We start from the raw sequence: 18,903 nt of genomic DNA, 5'->3' as shown, positions 1-18,903 counted from the left end.
CAGGCTATTCTATTTCTGCCATTCCGCTAATGTGACTAATTCAATTCTTTCTTTCGATTGCACCAAATCATTTATGTTGTCTATTCTGCACATGTTTCTGATGTCGTTTTTTTTTTCTTTTGGAGGTCGTCTGACATATGTCTCCGATGGCACTGCAGCCTCATGGGCTTATTGTGCCAACCATCCTACCTTTTATGTCACCCAATCCACAAGCTTGGTTCCACGTACCAAATTGTACATCCCTAGCATGGGTTGGGTGGCATATTCTGCTGGACTTAATTTTGGTTGTCCATAAATAGCCTGCCTTTTGTGATCCAAAGCCTCACACTCGTACAGTACATGATGTGCTGTTTCAGTTCCCCTATTGCACAGTCTGCAGTTAAGGTTCCCTTCGTACAGCCCAATTCTATTCAGGTGTCCTTTTAGGGGACAGTGACCCGTGAGAAGACCTGTAATTATGCGGAGCTGACTCCTATGTAATTTTATTAGTTCCTCAGCTCTCCGTTTTGAGGGTTCCCTTATTAAGGGCCTCCCGTGTCGCTGACCAGGTACGTTCCCCCAGTATTCTTTGTGTTTGTTTTTGACCCATTCCCTGACTTGTCCCCTAATTATTGTTTTAGGTACTCCTAGAGCAGGTTCTGGGCCAAAATATAAAGTTGATGAACCGTTCCTTGCCAGCTCATCTGCTTTCTCATTACCGTCTATCCCGGTGTGTCCTGGCACCCAGAATAGAGTTACACTATTTCTTTCGGCCAGTTCTTCCAGTTCTTGCCGGCATTCCCATACCAGCCTTGACGTCACTTTCGGGCTCATTAGTGCCTTCAGTGATGCTTGGCTGTCTGTGAGTATATTGATCCGTCTATTTTCATAGGCCCTCAAGTTGTTCATTGCGACACACTGCAGAATTGCGTACATTTCCGCTTGTAACACAGTTGTGTATGTTCCTAGTGAGAAACTGAGTCCTACATTCTCTGTTTCACTAAAAATTCCGGCTCCAGTGCCTTCATCGGTTTTTGATCCGTCTGTATACCAGATCGTTCCTCTGATTTTGCTACTGATGCTGTTCCATTCCCTTCGGTCATTGATTTCTATTCCGAAGTTCCTATTAAATGTGTATTTTGGTACCATGTGGTCAGTGTATGTATCAGATATACTTACCCCACCATAGTTCCAAATCTGATTATGCCCAAGGTTCTCGTATTTATCCCTTGGTTTTCTGATGTCGTTACTTCTTGATCTGTCCATCAAGGTCTTTACTGTGAATACTATTAGGATTCCCATTTCACTTGTTTCCACTTATCTTCTTGCTGTGCTAGTTTCTAATCTCGTTTCAGCGGTTTTGTATTGAAAGACCTAAATACTAGTTAAGGCATCCGACTGTTCGTCATGTTTTAAGAATAAAAATTTTAAAAATTAAAATAGATACAGACAGGTTCAGGATTGCAAAAAACATGTTATGACTCTTAAATATGCTACTTTTGATCTGTGTTTCGAAGTTCCTACTAGTAGAAATAACTACATGATAACTATTGTGCTTCGTATGATTCTTCGTACATGTCTTTTGTTAATGACCCTTTTAGCTGCTGAAAACTTTTGGGAGAATTTGGGACCAATTTTGAATTTGATCCATTTTTGAAGAATACCTCCTTGTGGAAAACTTAAATTAAGGGATGCAGTGTGTTGAATCGCATTGTCTTGCGTTAGTATAAAATTCGAACCCACACCCTAAGATTCCGGTACTGTAGATATCAAATCATTTAGAATTTACGCATTTCTAAGCTAAATTACGTATTTCTAAGTTATTACAGTATTATATACCTGTTTAAGGTAGACATCTATTAAAATTCTGCTTCTATAATGGTATGTATGCCCTCTACGTGTTGTATGTTATACATACAATACGTAGAGTTGTATTGTTGCCCTCTAGTATGTTGCATTCACCTACTGTTCATTTATTTTTAATTATGTTAGTCATAAAAATGTTTTGTATATTGGTGCTTTTGCTACTCGTTTGCAGTGTTACAGGTAGTTTTTTGTTTTGTATTAGATTTCTCTATATCCATAGATGTTACGATTGTGATCGGAGCTTATATACCAACAAGAGTGTTTTGCGTTCGGTATACTATTTTTGGATCTTTTAAAAACATTGGTTAGGTATCTTGAACCAGATGTTCAAGCGATGACAAGCTTATTTTTGACATAACTGAACGAATCTTGTATCTCGACAATAGGACTTTTCAACGCTTTTCATTTGTTTCGGGCTTCTGTCATATGTCGTATATTAATATTATACACGGATTATACGACATGTGAGAGTCGTTGAAAAGTCCTATTTCTGTTGCACAGGTCTTACAGATCCACTATGTCATCCACTTTTTTTTTTCACCAACGGATGTGTTAGTTTTAGCTCTGAAAACTCAGGGTCTTCTAACATTATTATCACAAATTGTTCGCATTGCTTCTGCAGTGATCCTTTCCCAAGTTAATTTTCCTGCACTGTACTGATAACGACCAAATAGTTAGAAATACGTATTTCCGGTTGCCTAACTCCTGTAATATCTACTGTGTTATTTTCGTTCCTAGTTGTTCCCAGACCACATTATCCTATGATATCCTCATTTTATCATTCGACAATCTTTACATTAAAATCGGAAATTTAAAGCGATGAAAATTTATTTTGCTTAACGAGATATACAGAATCTTAATCAAAATCTGGGATCCATGTACCTTAATTCTTCTTCATCTTGATGTGCCTATCCGTGATGAATAGAATGTTGGCGATCATCATGGCAATCTTTATCTTATCTGCAACAGCGCGGAAAAGGTGCACAGATGTTGTGTTGAACCAGGTTCTGAGGTTCTTTAACCAGGATGTTCTTCTTCTTCCTGGACCTCGCTTTCCAAATATTTTTCCATGCAGGATGGAATGGAGGAGCGCACATGTGGATTCACCTCGCATAATGTGTCAAAGTATTCTAACTTTCGAGATTTGATGGTGGTCAGTACGTCTCGGTTCTTCCTCATTCTTCTGAGGATTTTTTAATTTGTGACCGGGTCAGTCCACGGGATTTTAAGAATTCTACGGTATAGTCACCTTAATTAGCTTCTTTTGATTTCCTTTTTGATTTTAATACTTTATTTAATATTTTAATTGATTTACTAAAAAATGCAACTGCTAAAAGTACCACAGTCAAACTTAAAATAATAAACTAAATGAATCCACCCTTCACCAACTGATACAAAAAAAATGCGGGTTAGTAAAAACCTTAAATGTGATTTTTAATGGATGCAAAATTTTAATAGGTACTTACCTCATTGAAGATGAATCCATTTCGGCTGCTGAGCTAATGTAACCATCAGTGTCATCACCTGAAGTGTCGTATCCCTTCAATTTGTACTTAGCTTGGCGAATAGCACTGAGTTTGTTACGGGCTTCTTCTAATTCCCTCTCTTTTTTCAGTACTTCAGATCTAAAAAATCCAATTGTCAATGCATTATTGTATGAATGTAGTGCATTATTTTTGGCAATGTACCAGTGGCGGATCTACGGGGAGGTAAAATTGGAATATTCCCCCCCCCCCTAACAAGGTACAAAATTAAGGAAAACAATTGTTGAAACATAAAAATATAGTAAATGAGATGAAACTTTTATCACAGACAGACAAATTCAACCCAGTAAAACCGCTAGTTATGAAAATTAAGGGAATTTAATGCATATAAATTATTATTTGTCTTTTATGTAGTTTGGGAAGTTATGTAGTTTTATCAATTAAGAAAAAATATATTAAAGGCAAGTTACTAATTGAAGATTGGATTCATATTCATGAAGATAATAACAAAATGGCTTGTGAACAAACTGGATAGTTACCAACTTTGCAAACAAGCTGGGTTCAGCCTCAGATATGGAACAAATTATCATCTACAAGTTATTAAAACGCTAATAGAAAAGTGCACAGAATACAACAAGCCTATCTTCCTTATATTCGTAGACTATGAAAAGGCGTTTGACACTATAAATCATCATAAAATGCTTCGTGCATTGGTTGACTGCCGCCTTGACTATCGATGTATTGCCTTGATTAAGAATATCTACGAAACTGCTACAGCTTATGTCCGACTTTAAGAAGATACCAAAAAGTTCCGAATAGAACGAGGTATTAGACAAGCTGTTATTTCTCTCCGAAATTATTTACAGCTGTACTCGAACATATATGTTCAAGCGAACGGAACAAGAAGATAATATGGGAATTAATATAAATGGAGAGGATCTGAACCACCTAAAATTTGCCGATGGCATCGTTTTAAATCGTTGATAAAGCTAGAAAAATACTGAAAACGCTGTATGAAGCGTAAGAAACAATTGGTCTTAAAATTAACATCTCAACAGCAAAATTTATGACGAACCTTGTAGTCAGCGATAAAATCTAAATTGAAAGCCATATCATCGACCAAGTAATAGCCTACAAACATCTAGGGCATGAGATTAGCTTAGGCTGAGATAATCAGACAACTGAAATACAAAAAAGGATAGCTCTATCACATAGGCTGCCTTTGGTAGATTGAACAACATTTTAAGTCTAATATTCAAGTTTGTTTGAAAAGGAAGGATTTTGACTAATGTGTTTTACCGGTTCTTACATATGGTGCGGAAACATTAACTCTGACAAAAGAAACAATAAATAAAATAAGAGTTACACAACATGCTTTGGAAAGATCAATGTTAGGTATTATCATCAGATATTAAAGTTCCAAACATAGAAATATGAAGAACAGGAGTCACTGATGCAGTCCAAAGAATAGCCGTAGCTAAGTGGGCTTGGGCCGGACATGTTACCAGCTTGTCGGATGATAGATGGACCAGAAAGATTCTGGAATGGCGACCAAGACAAGAGGCATATCGAAGCAGAGGACAACCACCGACTAGATGGAGGGATGATATAAAGCGCCTCACCACAAATTGGATGCAAGATGCTTAAGACAGAGATAGGTGGAAATTTTTACAGAATGCCTACATTCAGCAGTGGACAAATATAGACTAATTGATGATGATGAATAATTGGAGAGAGCAGAAAAAGAGCACCTTAAAAAATCCAGAATATTACTATCTTTCAGCCAGATCTTCAATTTTATGTTCATACATTCCAAAAAAGATGCCGCAGCCATTCATGATGCTGCAAATGAGCAAACTTGTATAACTGATCTCCTTCTATCGACAGAAATACACTTGTTGTATGAATTTTGTACCTACGGGTTGGAGACCCTAGCCTTTACCAGAAACTCTGGTGAATATCACTGAAACACATGAAATGAAACATGCTTGGAATATCACTGAGAGATAATATTAGCAACACCGAAATAAAACCCAAAATGAAAATCAGGGATATTGTGAAAGAAATGACAAAGATGCAATAGCGCTGGGCCAGTCACATAGCCAGATATGATAATACCAGGTGGACACGGAGAATCCTAGAAGGGTTCCATGGGGGACGACAAGAAGGATGGGAAGACTTAAATGGGTAGACGACGCAGTGACAGGGAAACAGTGGATTAGATTGGTATAAGATAGAGAAAGATGGAAGCAATTGGGAAAGACCTACATTCAGGAGTGGAAGGAAAATAGTTGACAAAGAAGAAGAGAAGAGTGGTATGAAATCTATGGTAAATGACGTACTATAGCGGTGTTTCCGATATATAACCTAATGTTAAATATTAAATGTACATTTCTTCTACTTCCGATAGTTCTATTTCTTCTAGTCCGATGAATTGAACAACTTTCAGATGAAGATGAACATTATATTATCCATTTGTATTTTTTACAAAAAGCAAATTAAAAATAGATTAAAAAATAATAAATTACCTTGCGTTAATTTCTTGTGCGATTCCACCAACCATTTTCTTATTCAAAATTAAGTATCTTTCTTCTTCCACACTCTTCGCTCGTTGAGCGGCCCTTACCAAATTATCGGTAGATCTTATTACAGCATTACCAGCAGCGTGCAATCTTCTGGTTGCTTCTGTATCACCTTCTGCTTTTACCTTACATGCGACTAAAAGTTGAGCAGTAGAGCTCGCCACTTGTTTAGCGGCCGCTATTAGCTTGTCTTCACTGCCCAGTCCTAGAAGATAAAATTATGAAAATCGTCAAAAAAATCGTAAAAATCCTAAATTTAAGAATTTATTTGCTGTTATATTCGCTCTGTGCGTGACCATGGTGGGGGTACCCTGAAACGATGACAACGTGAGTAGTGGCGAAATATGACAATATTGGAGGTATTCTTTTTCTCATGATCATCTCTCAGTGCGTCACCATCCATCCATCCAATGGCACTACAGCCCAAATCGAGCCTTGGCCTCCTTCAATAAGCTTCCCCAATCATTTCGATTTACCGCTGTTCTTTTCCATGAACGCGTTCCCAGGAAGTTCCTGGCATCCTCATCGACTTCGTCTTCCCATCTCTTTTTAGGTCTTCCAACAGGTCTTCTTCCCTGCATTCTTGCATTCAGCAATTTTCTTGGGATTCTATTCTCATGCATGCGGACCACGTTCCCTGCCCACCGTAATCTCTGCAGTTTAGTGTGTTGTGCTAGAGTTGGTTCGCTATATTGCTCGTATATTTCTCTATTATACCTAATTCGCCAGTTGTTATTTTCACTTATTGGGCCCAGTATCCTACGTAATACTTTTCTTTCAAACACATCTAATGCATTGGCAGATTTCTGTGTCACCACCCATGTTTCGCAGCCATAACTTACTATGGGCATGATTATTGTTTTATATACCCGGAGTTTTGTTTTCCGGTGTACGTCTCGCGATTTGAATATGTGGCCCATCGCGAAATAGGCTTTATTTGCCAGCACAAGCCTTCTATTTATTTCCGGTTCTTCTTCATTGCTTGCAACCAGATCCATTCCTAGGTACGTGAATCTATTCAGTGCGTCACAGTTTTTCGATTTCTTTCTAACGCATTAAATTGTATGTGACAGAAAAAAAGGCACGTCCGTGATTACAGACATTTACAACATTTATTCTAGTTATTCTAGTTGTCGATAGATGGCGCCATAATAAAAAAATATTTTTTTTTAATTAGATAATAATATTACAAATATAATCTGTATAATTTATAAGACTATACAAATCAAAGAAAATACCATTTTATAAATGCAAGAAACACATTTGATTTGTTTTTATTCCAAATTAAAAATAAAATGTGACAACTGTCAGATTTAACTAAAATGTCATGTTAGAATAAATGTCATAAATGTGTATTATCACGGACTTACCCTTTTTCCTATCATTTGTTACGCACTGAAAAATGCTCATGAAAAGGACAATATCTTTGTAATGCCATTGTTATTGTTTGTATAACAAATTTGATCAAAAATGGTAAATAAATGTTTCGTAAGTATTTAATTGGGCTAATAATAGCCAAAATAGTAAGTGTAATTTCTATAATAGATCTCCAATAATGACAAATAAATTGGACAAAAGATTTAAACTATTGTTTGTTTTTTAACAAAGAGGAGTGATTCAAATTTACCGCGCCGTAATGCTTGTTTCTAATTGGTCCAACCGCAGGCAAGTTTACTCCGCTGATATTAAATTTTGACACTAATGACATTTATAAAATTTTGGCACTTCTGTCATTTCATAGGTTAATTAAGTATATCGGCGATTTTTTGTGTTTTCTGCATTATTCCTTTAATTTTTAGATTTTTAGTCTACTTTTATATAAAAACAGTTGTTTTTAGAACTATTTAGCGATGTGTTAGTATAATATAATATGTATGGATTATCATCGAAAGTTGATATGATCAACGAAAAAAGAAGATGAATTTGGCGACTTTTCTAGTAACTTTCTTGGGTGTGAATCTGTCTTTTTAGTTTACTCCTCTTGGATAAAAAATCAACTACAGTTGAGTCCGTGAATCTTTACCCGTGCGTCATCATTTAAAGCATACGAAATAAGTCGATGATAAGTCGGAAATTGAAATTTACTAAACGCAACAGTAAGTCGCTTACTGTCACTTGCTGTTGCGTTTAGTAAATTTCAATTTCCGACTTATGATCGACTTATTTCGTGTGCTTTAAATGATGACGCACGGTTAAAGATTCGCGGACTTAACTGTATAGTAGGAATAATCTCAAAAGACAGATTCACACCAAATAATGTCACTATAAAAATCACCAGATTCATCTTGTTTTTTGGTTGACCATGTCGGCCTTCGACGGTAATCCAGTAATCAGGGGTCGTATTTTCGAATTCATTCGAGCATATTTCGAAATTAGAAGAAATTCGCTCGAAATCCAGTTTCTTGTATTCTTGAATACCTCGTGTACGAATTTTTTGGTATACGACGACTCGAATGGGTCTATACTATTCGAATTTTGATGCTCGTATACGAATTAAAGTAATAATTGTCATTTCAATTGTCACTGAGCTCATGTACGTCAGATAAGATATCAGCTGACAGTTTTTAATCGTTGTTGGATACAATATTTTTACATTGAACTTCCATTTTAACATTGGATGCGTCTCAATAAATTCGATGAGCTCTCTTTTTGTTCAGTCGATACTGAACCACCATATTCAATGCCCTTTTTTGGTCCGCTAATTTACAGCTAATTTACAAGAAACGAATTGTTTTAGATAACAAAATCACCATAAAATAGGTTAAGTAAAACTGGCAATTATTCTTCTTTTTTATATTATTTGAGTTTTGGTTGTTCGAATTTGCAGTGTTGCCGGTGTAAATTCTTTTCGTATACGAAATTTTTCATTCGAGTTAACTCGTATACGAAAAAAATCGATCGAATTCGAAAATACGACCCCTGTATTGGACAACTCATAAGACTCATAACAGTTCGATAGAGTTCTAAAAACAGTTTTTTATAAAAATGCAGACTAAAAATCTAAACATTAAAGAAATTACTCAGAAAACACAAAAAAATCGCCGATATAATTAATTAATCTAAGAAATTTAAAAGACAATAGTGTCAAAATTTCATAAATGTTAATAGTTTCAAAATATCATAATTTAGTAGAGTAAGCTTGCCTGCGCGCAGCTGCGGTTGCACCAATTACAAACAAGCATTATAGCGCGGTAAATTTGAATTACTCCTTCTAGTTTAAAAACGAGGATAGATTTTCCCTTTCGGTTCCGTTTGTGGTTGAAAAGATAAATTGTGATGAATTTTTAGAAACACAGTTGTTAATACTACATGTATTTTATAGATAAATTGAAAAGATATCATTAAAAAAACTAATTATTAATAGTTTGCAACTTCACCATATGTATGTATAATATGTTTAACCTCAAATTGTGAGATCCAAAAGGTGTCGCGTCAGTCATGTATGTACAGAGCGAATAGAGATGTCATAACTTTTTAAAACTAACCTTGAACTAAAGCATTTGCACTCTCTACAAGACTGTGTGTTGCAGCTGCAACTAATCTGGCGGCTGATATTAGACCTTCTGACCACTGGCCGTCGTCAGATGATGAAACAGGCGTACCAGACATCTTTCCTGCATCTATTAGTTCACGTTGGGCAGCACTGGCAGCCTTGATAAGTGCTGAGGTTGCAGCTGTGATAGATTTGGCGGCTTCTAGAATCATTTCGTCGAAGTTCAACGACTCGTCCAAGTCTTGAGTCTGAAAGAACGATTTTATGATATAATACAGAATTTAAAAAGTAATTTAAAGCATGAACTTTTTGAAATCAGTTCCTCCTAGTACCACCACCATATCAATGTTTTCCCTGACATGCCCACCAGATATGTAATAATAAAAAGACCAAGTAAAATGCATAAATTCTACCTAACTCGCAAGTCGGTAGGAGTAAATGATTGGTGTGAAAGCAACAGCAAAGTTGTGGTATGAGTGGGAGAGACAGTGCCGGAAAAAACATTTAGTAAAGGGCCTCCTTACGGACAAAGAAACTTGGTGATGAAATAATCAAGTGCAACAGAAGGCTAGAGAGAAGAATGAGACTAGAAAGAGGTATGAGAGGTCTGAAAGAGAGGAATATATTAATGCAAGGTACAGCAAAAAGGATATGTATGGAGGATACATGCAAGGTAGCAGACAGAAAAAAAGTATGCTGTAGCAGGTATTGAGGAAAAATTGAGTACAGAGCTGAAAAATTGAGTCTCTAACATCCGAATAACTATGGTGAGAATCAAAATTGGCAATAGACTCGTCCATAAAGAAAAATATGTCATTAGCTATTCCTTTTGTTCGGTAGAACTACATATCTCAATAATGTTAAGTAAACCTCTTTCAATATATTCCCAATTATATACAAACCTTTTAATGGAACGTCAGTTATTATATCTTCTTGTTGATTAGTGCATCTCTGTAATAATATGTTTGACTCCTGGGTGCTTCTTAAACTACAACCAAGAATATCAAACATATCTTACAGCAATACACGATTGTCTCTTCTTTCTTCTATTTAAATACAATATGATCCAATATAATTTATTTACACGTCAAATCGACATGCAACAGTTATCAATCCAGAATGAAATGGACAATAGATTAAAGAAACGGGCAATAGATGGCGGCACATTAGTTTGATGGGGTTATCCTCCGACAATGTACTTGGATGAAACAATATCAAAAAAATAGTAGGTACTATTATTTACTCTTTAAAACAAAAGAGTGAATATAACCCAGTTTTACTCTAGCAGTAAGTAAAAGAAATAAGGAACACTTACCTTAATATTTTGTCTAGGTCTAAGACTGGCCAATTTCTTAGCAGCAGCGTCAATGGAAGCAGCTGCCCCAAGCAACTCATTCTCAGCAATGACTGTAGGATCTTCTGGATCAACCCAATCAGAACCTTTCAGCCTCTTTGCTACACTCAGCAGTTCGGTAACGCTCTGTGCAATCTTTCTCGACGTCAAAGGCAAAATTTGTTTGACTTCAGTTGTGCCACTGTCTCGCAAGATAAGAAGCAGAAGTTCTCTGAATTGTTTCGCGCAATCGTGTCCGGCATTCAAGGTTTCTGTTCTTAATTCTGGAGTTTCTGCCAAGCTGTAGGCAGCACTTTTGCAAATTATTAACATGTCTGAGATAGCCTTTCTGGAAAGATTGGCGGCTGCAATGATATCGTCTTGTTTGTTGCTAATACCAGCTGCAACACATTTTGCTGTCGCGTTCGTTAATGCTTTGGTGCAGCGTATTAACTCTTCTGCTACAACTCCCTGTCTGTAGCCTTCACTTGAATATAGTGCCTGAAAAAGAGAAGATTAAATTAAATTTTAGATTACATTATATTCATTTTATAATATACAGGGTGTCCCGAAAAGATTGGTCATAAATTGTACCACAGATTCGGGGGGCAAAAATAGGTTGATTGAACCTCACTTACCTATATACAATAGTGCACACAAAATAAGTTACAGCCCTTTGAAGTTACAAAATGAAAATCGATTTTTTTTCGTATATTTATTGAAAATGGCATTCTAATGGCAGCAACATCTTAGAAAAAAATTAAAGTGAAATTTGTACGCCCCATAAAAATTTTATGGGGGTTTTGTTCCCTTAAACCCGCCCAAACTTTTGTGTACGTTCCAATTAAATTAGTATTGTGTTACCATTAGTTAAACACAATGTATTTAAAACTTTTTTGCCTCTTAGTACTTTTTCGATAAGCCGGTGTTTATCGAGATATTTTGAATATTTGTCGAATCCACCACATATTTGTATATGGTTAAGTACGATTATAGAGGCCTGTGTTAATATTCTGAAAATTTATTTATAATTTACATTTTTAGGTATATTTTGAAAAAGAAGCTACATCTCGATAAAAGGTGACTTATCAAAAAAAGACTAAGAGACAAAAAAGTTTTAAAAACACTGTTTAACTAATGGTACCACAATAATAGTTTAATTGGAACGCACACAAACATTTAGGGGGGTTTAAAGGAGCAAAACCCACAGAAAAATTTTATGCAAATATATTAAAAAAGAAACCGCATCTCGATAAAAATTGGCCTATCGAAAAAATACTAAGAGACAAAAAGTTTTAAAAACGTTGTGTTTAACTAATGGTACCACAATAATAAATTAACTGGAACGTACACAAATGTTTGGGGGGTTTAAGGGAACAAAATCCCCATAAAATTTTTATGGGGTGGACAAATTTCACTATAATTTTGTTTTAAGATGTTTCTGACATAAGAATGATACATGTCCGTTTTCAATAAAAAATCTCTAATAGTTTTCGATATATTGAAAAAAATCGATTTTCATTTTGTACCTTCAAAGGGTACCTGTAACTTTTTTTATGACCACATTTGTACTAAGGTAAGTTAGGTTCAATCGAACTATTTTTGACCCCAGAATGTGCGGTATAATTTATGACCAATCTTTTCCTGACACCCTGTATAATATATCAAATTAGCATTTACATCTATATTAGACACAAATATTTGAAACGGTCCAAAGTCATTTTAGTAATAAATCGAAGAGGACATTCAGTTTGATGGAAGTTAACATCTATTGGATACAAAATCGATCGAATTCTAGACCCTATATTATATACACTTCCAATTAATTTTTGGGCCATACAGTTTAATCCGTCATAATCTTGAGCCACTATTACTTGATCGTCTGCAAAGTTGAGTGTCATTGTGCTGGTGTACCCCATTGTTCTACATTTTTATTTCTATCTTTTTAAAGCACTTTCGAGGAATATTTTAAATAAAGTGGGGGAAAATCCCTTTGATGTTGATGTTACAAAACCTGTTGTTATTTGTCTCCCTGTTTTTGTTTTTTTTATGGGTTGATTGTATAGTACATACTTTGACGTTTCATTAATTCTATATTAATATTCGTGCTTTCCATTGATTACCACAGCTTCTTCAGTGGAACGCTATCGTAGGCTTTCCGTAGGTCGTCGAACAACATATGGATTTCTTGATTCCGTGCCATATTTTTTTCAATTATCTGCGTTAAGGAGAAAATGTGGTCAATGGTGGATCGACTATTGAATATCGGATATTCTTTCTCGAGTCGATTCTTCAAATCCTTCCCATATTATATTCACTCTACCCATAGATCCGGTTACAGCTATTCCTCGGTAATTTTCACAATAGGGAACTTGCATAAAATTTTAAATTCGAAAAAAATGTTATAAATCACAACAGAACATAATTTAAAATATATATCAAAGAAAATGAAGTTGTTTTTGTCTTTCGTTTGACCCCTAAAGACAATTATAAATTCAAATTATAGCAGCCAGCCCAAAACGCGTCGTGACATCAGATTATAATGTTTACACTCCGCACCAATAAAGTGAACAAAATTGTATATAATTTAAAATTTTTTTTTGTTATGTTTTATTTAACAATCAGAATACATTAGCATCCTATAAGTTAAAGTGTTGGTTTGGGAGCTGGGCCCCTCATTGGCGTGAAGGGACTCCCTCCAATGAAGGAGTCCTAGATAGTCTTCATGTCAGCTGGCCATAATCTCTTCAACCTTCTGGCAATCGGAGCTTGTACTAGCGGCTGTAATACTGCGTTGGGGTGTGTTTCCATTTTCTCGTGGTGTTTGTTGTACCTATCTTTAATGACATCTGTGATGAATGGAACCTTCAGATCTTCATGTAATGTTAAATTCGACACGAACCAAGGTGCATCTGTGATCATGCGTAGTATTTTTGACTGGCTCCTTTGGATGATAGCAATATTAGATTTGCTTGCACATCCCCAGACTTCGATACCATACATCCATATTGGTTTGATTATGGTGTTGTATATCAGCAGTTTATTTTCCAAACTTAGTTTTGATTTTCTACCTATCAACCAGCAGAGTTCTTTGACTTTATGTCTATTTGTTTTCTCTTCTTTGTTATGTGCACTTTCCAATTAAGTTTAGAGTCTAGATGTATGCCGAGGTATTTGGAAGAGTTGTTTTTAGCAATAATTTTGTTATTTATGTATAGTGATGGACACTGATCTTTTCTTGTAGTAAAGTTGACATGACGGATTTAGCCTCATTTATCTTAATTTTCCATTTTTTTACCCAATTTTCTAGGTTTGCTAAGTCATTTTGTAGAATGTTGGAAGCTTCTACTGGATCTTGGTGAATTTCTAAGATGACGGTGTCATCCGCAAAGGTTCCTATGACAGTGTGTGGAGACGTAGGAATATCTGATGTGAATAATACATATAGAATGGGTCCCAGGACACTGCCTTGCGGAACTCCGGCCTTGATTGGGAATTTTTGCGAATATTCATCATTCACTTTTACAAGAAACTGTCTGTCGTGAACATATGATTCGAGCAGTCGATAGAAGGATAGTGGAAAGATTTTAGATATTTTGTATAAAAGTGCATCATGCCAAACCTTGTCAAAGGCTTGGCTAACATCCAAGAATACTGAGGGACAGTATTGTTTTTGTTCTATTGCTAAATTTATTGAATGTGTTATTCTGTGTATTTGCTGAACTGTTGAGTGGCCTTGTCGAAAACCAAATTGGTGTGATGGAATCCAATCCTCAGGGAGTACTTCCTTATTTATTCTTTGAAGTATGAGTCTTTCTAGTAGTTTTGACATAACTGGCAATAAGCTGATTGGCCGATAAGATGAAACTTCGTTTGGGTTTTTGCCTGCCTTCAGTTTTAAAATTATTTCTGCTGTTTTGAGTTGCGTCGGCCAGTAGTTTAGTCTCAGGATAGCATTGAAAATGTACATCATGAGTATGACTCCTCTGCGTGGCAGTTCTTTTAACATTTTGGAGGTTATTTTATCGATCCCTGGAGATTTTCTTGGATTTAGGAAGTTTAGTTCATTTTGAACTTCCTTTACAGAAAGTTGTTTGGTTGCGGGTATGTTGTTTGGGATATTTGAGAGATGTCTAGCTATTTCGTCATCAACTACATCACAGTTCGGTGTGAATACATTGGATAAGTATGCACCAAATAGTGAAGCCTTTTCTTTATCGCTTCTTGCCCATATAGCTGCAGGATTTCTGGAGTCACGTACAGGAGAATTCTGCATTTGAGGCTTGTTTTTGAATTTGCATGGTTTCCAGATGGAGTTATCACTTCGGTTAAGACCCTTCAAATATTCATTAAATGAACTTTCACGCAATTCTTTAATTTTTGCTTTTAGTCGACTACTGGCTCGGCTGTACACTGTCCTGTCAACAGGGGCTTGCGTGCGTTGTAATCTAGCTCTTGCTTTTCGTTTTAGAGCTATGAGTTCCTTCACTTCTTTAGGTACAGAAATGTCTTTCTTTTGGATGGTGGGACGAGGAGTGGCTTGTTGTACTGATTCTATTAGGAGGTCATTAAAAGTTGTGATCGCTCCTTCGACTTCATTGGGTTCCTTTAGTCTGATGTCGAGTTTTACTTTTTCTTCAATTCTGGTACGATATTCTTTCTATTTGGTTTTCTTATTATGTAGTCTTGTGGGAGTTTTTATATGTAACGCTGCTGTTCCTATTGAAGCTATTATCGGAGAGTGGTCAGAAAAAAGATCATAGCTTGGTATTACGTCTAAGTAAGGAGCTGGTAACCCATTTGTCACAAAAAAGTCAGGCAAGTCAGGAGTTTTAGCAGGATCAGTTGGCCAGTAAGTTGGAGTTCCTGTTGACAGGTATGCGTAATGCTTCTCTTGAATCACTGATGCCAATTCTCTACCTCTGGTTGTTGTAAGCCTAGACCCCCATAAAATGTGTTTGCTATTGTAATCACCGCCCGCAATAAATTTGGATCCTAGTGTATCGAAAAAATCACTGAAATGTTCCTTTTTTATGTTGTGTCGTGGTGGACAGTAGACGGCGGCAACTTTTAGATTATATGAGTCCATGCAGACGTTGACAGTTGTGGCTTGTAGAAAATTTTCAGCATATTTTGGCATTTCATGGTGCTTTATTGTGTTTTTTATTAGGATAGCAGTACCAGCATGTGCAGTGTTGTCTGGGAGATTGCTGTGGTATGTTGTGTAATGTGGAATGTAAAAGTAGGATCTGTCAGTGAAGTGTGTTTCGCTGATGAGAAGGAGGTCTATGGAATTGTGTTTTAGAAATATTTCAACTTCTTGTTTGTGATGTAGAATGCCGTTGGCATTCCACAGTGCTATTCTAATAAACTTAATGAATTTTATTTATTAACGTAGTAAGCATATTCATCACCATGGTGTTTTGATGAATAAGTTGCTGAAACATGGCTTTGAATTCATCTAAGAATCTATGTAGCATATCTGTTGTGGTGTCACATTGATTCTGCTGAGTATAATTGTTGGATGCTACATTTGCATAGGTCACATTATTTCTTACCGGCGTTGTTGTTGACTTGGTGGTAAGATTAGGATGGGCATTTGGACAACCCTGACTGCTGACTGGCTGTACATTTTGCCTATTATTTTGATTATTAGGGCGTCTCATTATGTTGTGATAGTAGCTACAACCTTTATAGTTGGCTGTATGGGCACCTCCACAAAGTGCACATGTTGCTGGAGTGTTCCTTGTTTTTGTGCAGGTTGATGTATTATGGGCTCCCCCACACTTAACGCAGACAAAAGGTTTATAACAGTAACCCTTGGTGTGTCCATATTGTTGGCATCGCGTGCATTGAGCTGGTCCATAGTTAGGTTTTGGAGGTTCTACCTGTATGATTAAATTTTGCATTTTTTGTATTTTATATACGTATTTGTTATTTACCGCAGGCTCTAAATCCACAAAGAACAGATTAAGAGGCTCCTTAGTTCTTTTGTCCTTGGAATTGAGGATATTTCTGCGTTGAGTTCTTTCACTATTTCTTTTGTATCCATAGTGTGGTGAAGGTGTCTGATCACTACTCGGAATGCACGTTCTTCTTTGAGTTGGTATGTGTGGTGTACAATTTTTTTCTCACGCATATACGTTACTAGCTGCCTGTAAGACTCAACAGTATCACTAATTATTTTAATTGTATTATCTGCAAGTGCTTTTGTACTGTAGTGCTCATCATCAATGGCATCTCTTAAACTTAGTATCATTTTCTGGTAATCTGTTACTCCGTACACAAATATTGGAGGAGGTTTTATAGTTTTAGCTTCGGTGATATCTATTTGTTGGTCTGTTTGACTCTCTTCTACAGTTTCTTCTACAGGAAGCTGACTATATTTATTGCTTATATCTATGTCGGAATTTTGTGAGTTGCTTCTTCTGATCTTCCTTCTTTTTGTATTCGTTACTTGTTGCCATTCGTTCTCGTTGGCTGCGTGTTGCTCTAGCTCCTCATCGTCACTTGTAGAGGACAATCTGTGATAATATTTCTGACTGGTTGATGGTATATGTTGTGATTTTTGGATCATTGGTACCTGATGTATGTAATTTTGTTGATTAATTGGTACCTGCTGAGTGGAATTTGCTTGAGAAGCATCAAAATGTTGTTGAGATAAACAAGAATTATTATTATTCAATGCTGCTTGAGTTATTGGTTGAGAATTAATAAATTGTTGTACTTGCATATTTGTATCTGCTACACCCTGTATGTTGGTTTGCGAAACTGGCTGGCTATAAGAATCTCCAGGTCCATTACTAGCTGGTAACACATTCATGTTTTTATTTCACTTAAATTAGCACTGGGTTCAAAAACTCATTAAATTTCAATGTAAATGAAAATAAATATTTCATTAAATGTTTTTAAATTGTAGGTATCGGTTTTTAACAAAAATTCCGGTTCGAAATTTTTATCGTGGCGTACGTTGCTTGATGATTAAGGCAATACATCCGCACAGCACGAGAGGCGATTCGGTACTGATAATTTTAAATGAGATATTATAAACGTCAGCAGAAAATACAATGATGTGACGTCACAAGTGTTTTTGATCGTTTGAAATGATTTAAATGCATAGAAGGTTTTAAATTTACACTTCTAAGTTAGTATGAGGTTTTAAGGCGTCAAATTTTGGAAATCTTATTTTTAAACGAAACTGAACATTATTGTGTAACAAAAAAATTTACAAGTTCCCTATTGCGTTTGTCTCTTTTTATGTATGATTTTTACATTCCATAGGGATCTCGTTTCAGTTATATCTGTAGGATTATCCCTACGTATTGGACAATTGGATACCAAAAAGTATATAAACTCCAATAATAAACAATTACCTTCATTTCCTGTCCAATGGCTTCTACGGTGGATTCCAAAGCCCTGGTACCTCTGGTATGTTCATCTTCTACTGCTTTGACGGTCTTAAGCAATGATGTAACATTCGTAACCATAACCTGTAAAGAAATGATCGATTAGAAACAAAAATATTAGACCAGAACAACAAACATGCTTTTAGATGTACACAAAAATTCCTTTAAGCATAAATTTGAACAACTGGTTAATGTTTTCGATACAGCAATGATAGATGTTGCAAGAGCGCCAACCCAAGAGCGGATAAGAGATTGTAAATCATGAGAAAGTTTGAACCACATAATTATTAATATTATACCGGGTGGTGAATCGGAAAACGGGCCATAGGAAACTCAATGTAAAATTCTAAACTGTTGAATTCCTGCTTCCCTAATTATGTTACATCAAAAGTCATGAGAAGTTATTTGTAGAGGATTGAAATCTGTATTAAAAACAGAAGTTACAATTGTTCTACGATTTAAACACATTCCAAAATTTTGAAAAATATAATGTATTTACCGCAGTAGGTATGTGTGGGTATGTTAGGCCACACGTTACTATTTAACTGACAGTGAGCACATTATTGACTGAAGAAAATATCTTTATTATTAATATTTTCTCCTTAACTAAGGGTATCTTATCAACTTTATTGTGTTTTAAACAAAAAATGATAAAATAATTAAAAAAATTGACAGTTCTAATTGTTAATATAATAAATTCATTGTCAACAAATGCAATCTTATACACATTATTGTATTGTGTGTGGCCTAGCTTTGGCGT

General features: G+C 35.8%; 1 protein-coding gene across 5 annotated transcripts in view; it reads right to left on the bottom strand.

The window, feature by feature from the left end:
- LOC114331131 (talin-2) overlaps positions 1–18,903 on the bottom strand; it is a 272,902-nt gene that overhangs the window by 9,768 nt on the left and 244,231 nt on the right. For all 5 annotated transcript variants that reach the window (XM_050643759.1, XM_050643761.1, XM_050643760.1 and 2 more), the window contains 5 exons: positions 18,111–18,227; positions 10,720–11,238; positions 9,397–9,652; positions 5,858–6,116; positions 3,312–3,470 (listed from right to left, as the gene is read on the bottom strand). In XM_050643759.1, coding sequence (XP_050499716.1) covers positions 3,312–3,470; positions 5,858–6,116; positions 9,397–9,652; positions 10,720–11,238; positions 18,111–18,227 — 1,310 coding nt within the window. The remainder of the gene's footprint in view (positions 1–3,311; positions 3,471–5,857; positions 6,117–9,396; positions 9,653–10,719; positions 11,239–18,110; positions 18,228–18,903) is intronic.

This window comes from Diabrotica virgifera, chromosome 2 (assembly GCF_917563875.1).
Source record: "Diabrotica virgifera virgifera chromosome 2, PGI_DIABVI_V3a".
Lineage (NCBI taxonomy): Eukaryota > Metazoa > Arthropoda > Insecta > Coleoptera > Chrysomelidae > Diabrotica > Diabrotica virgifera.
This window is presented reverse-complemented; position numbering and strand designations above follow the sequence as displayed.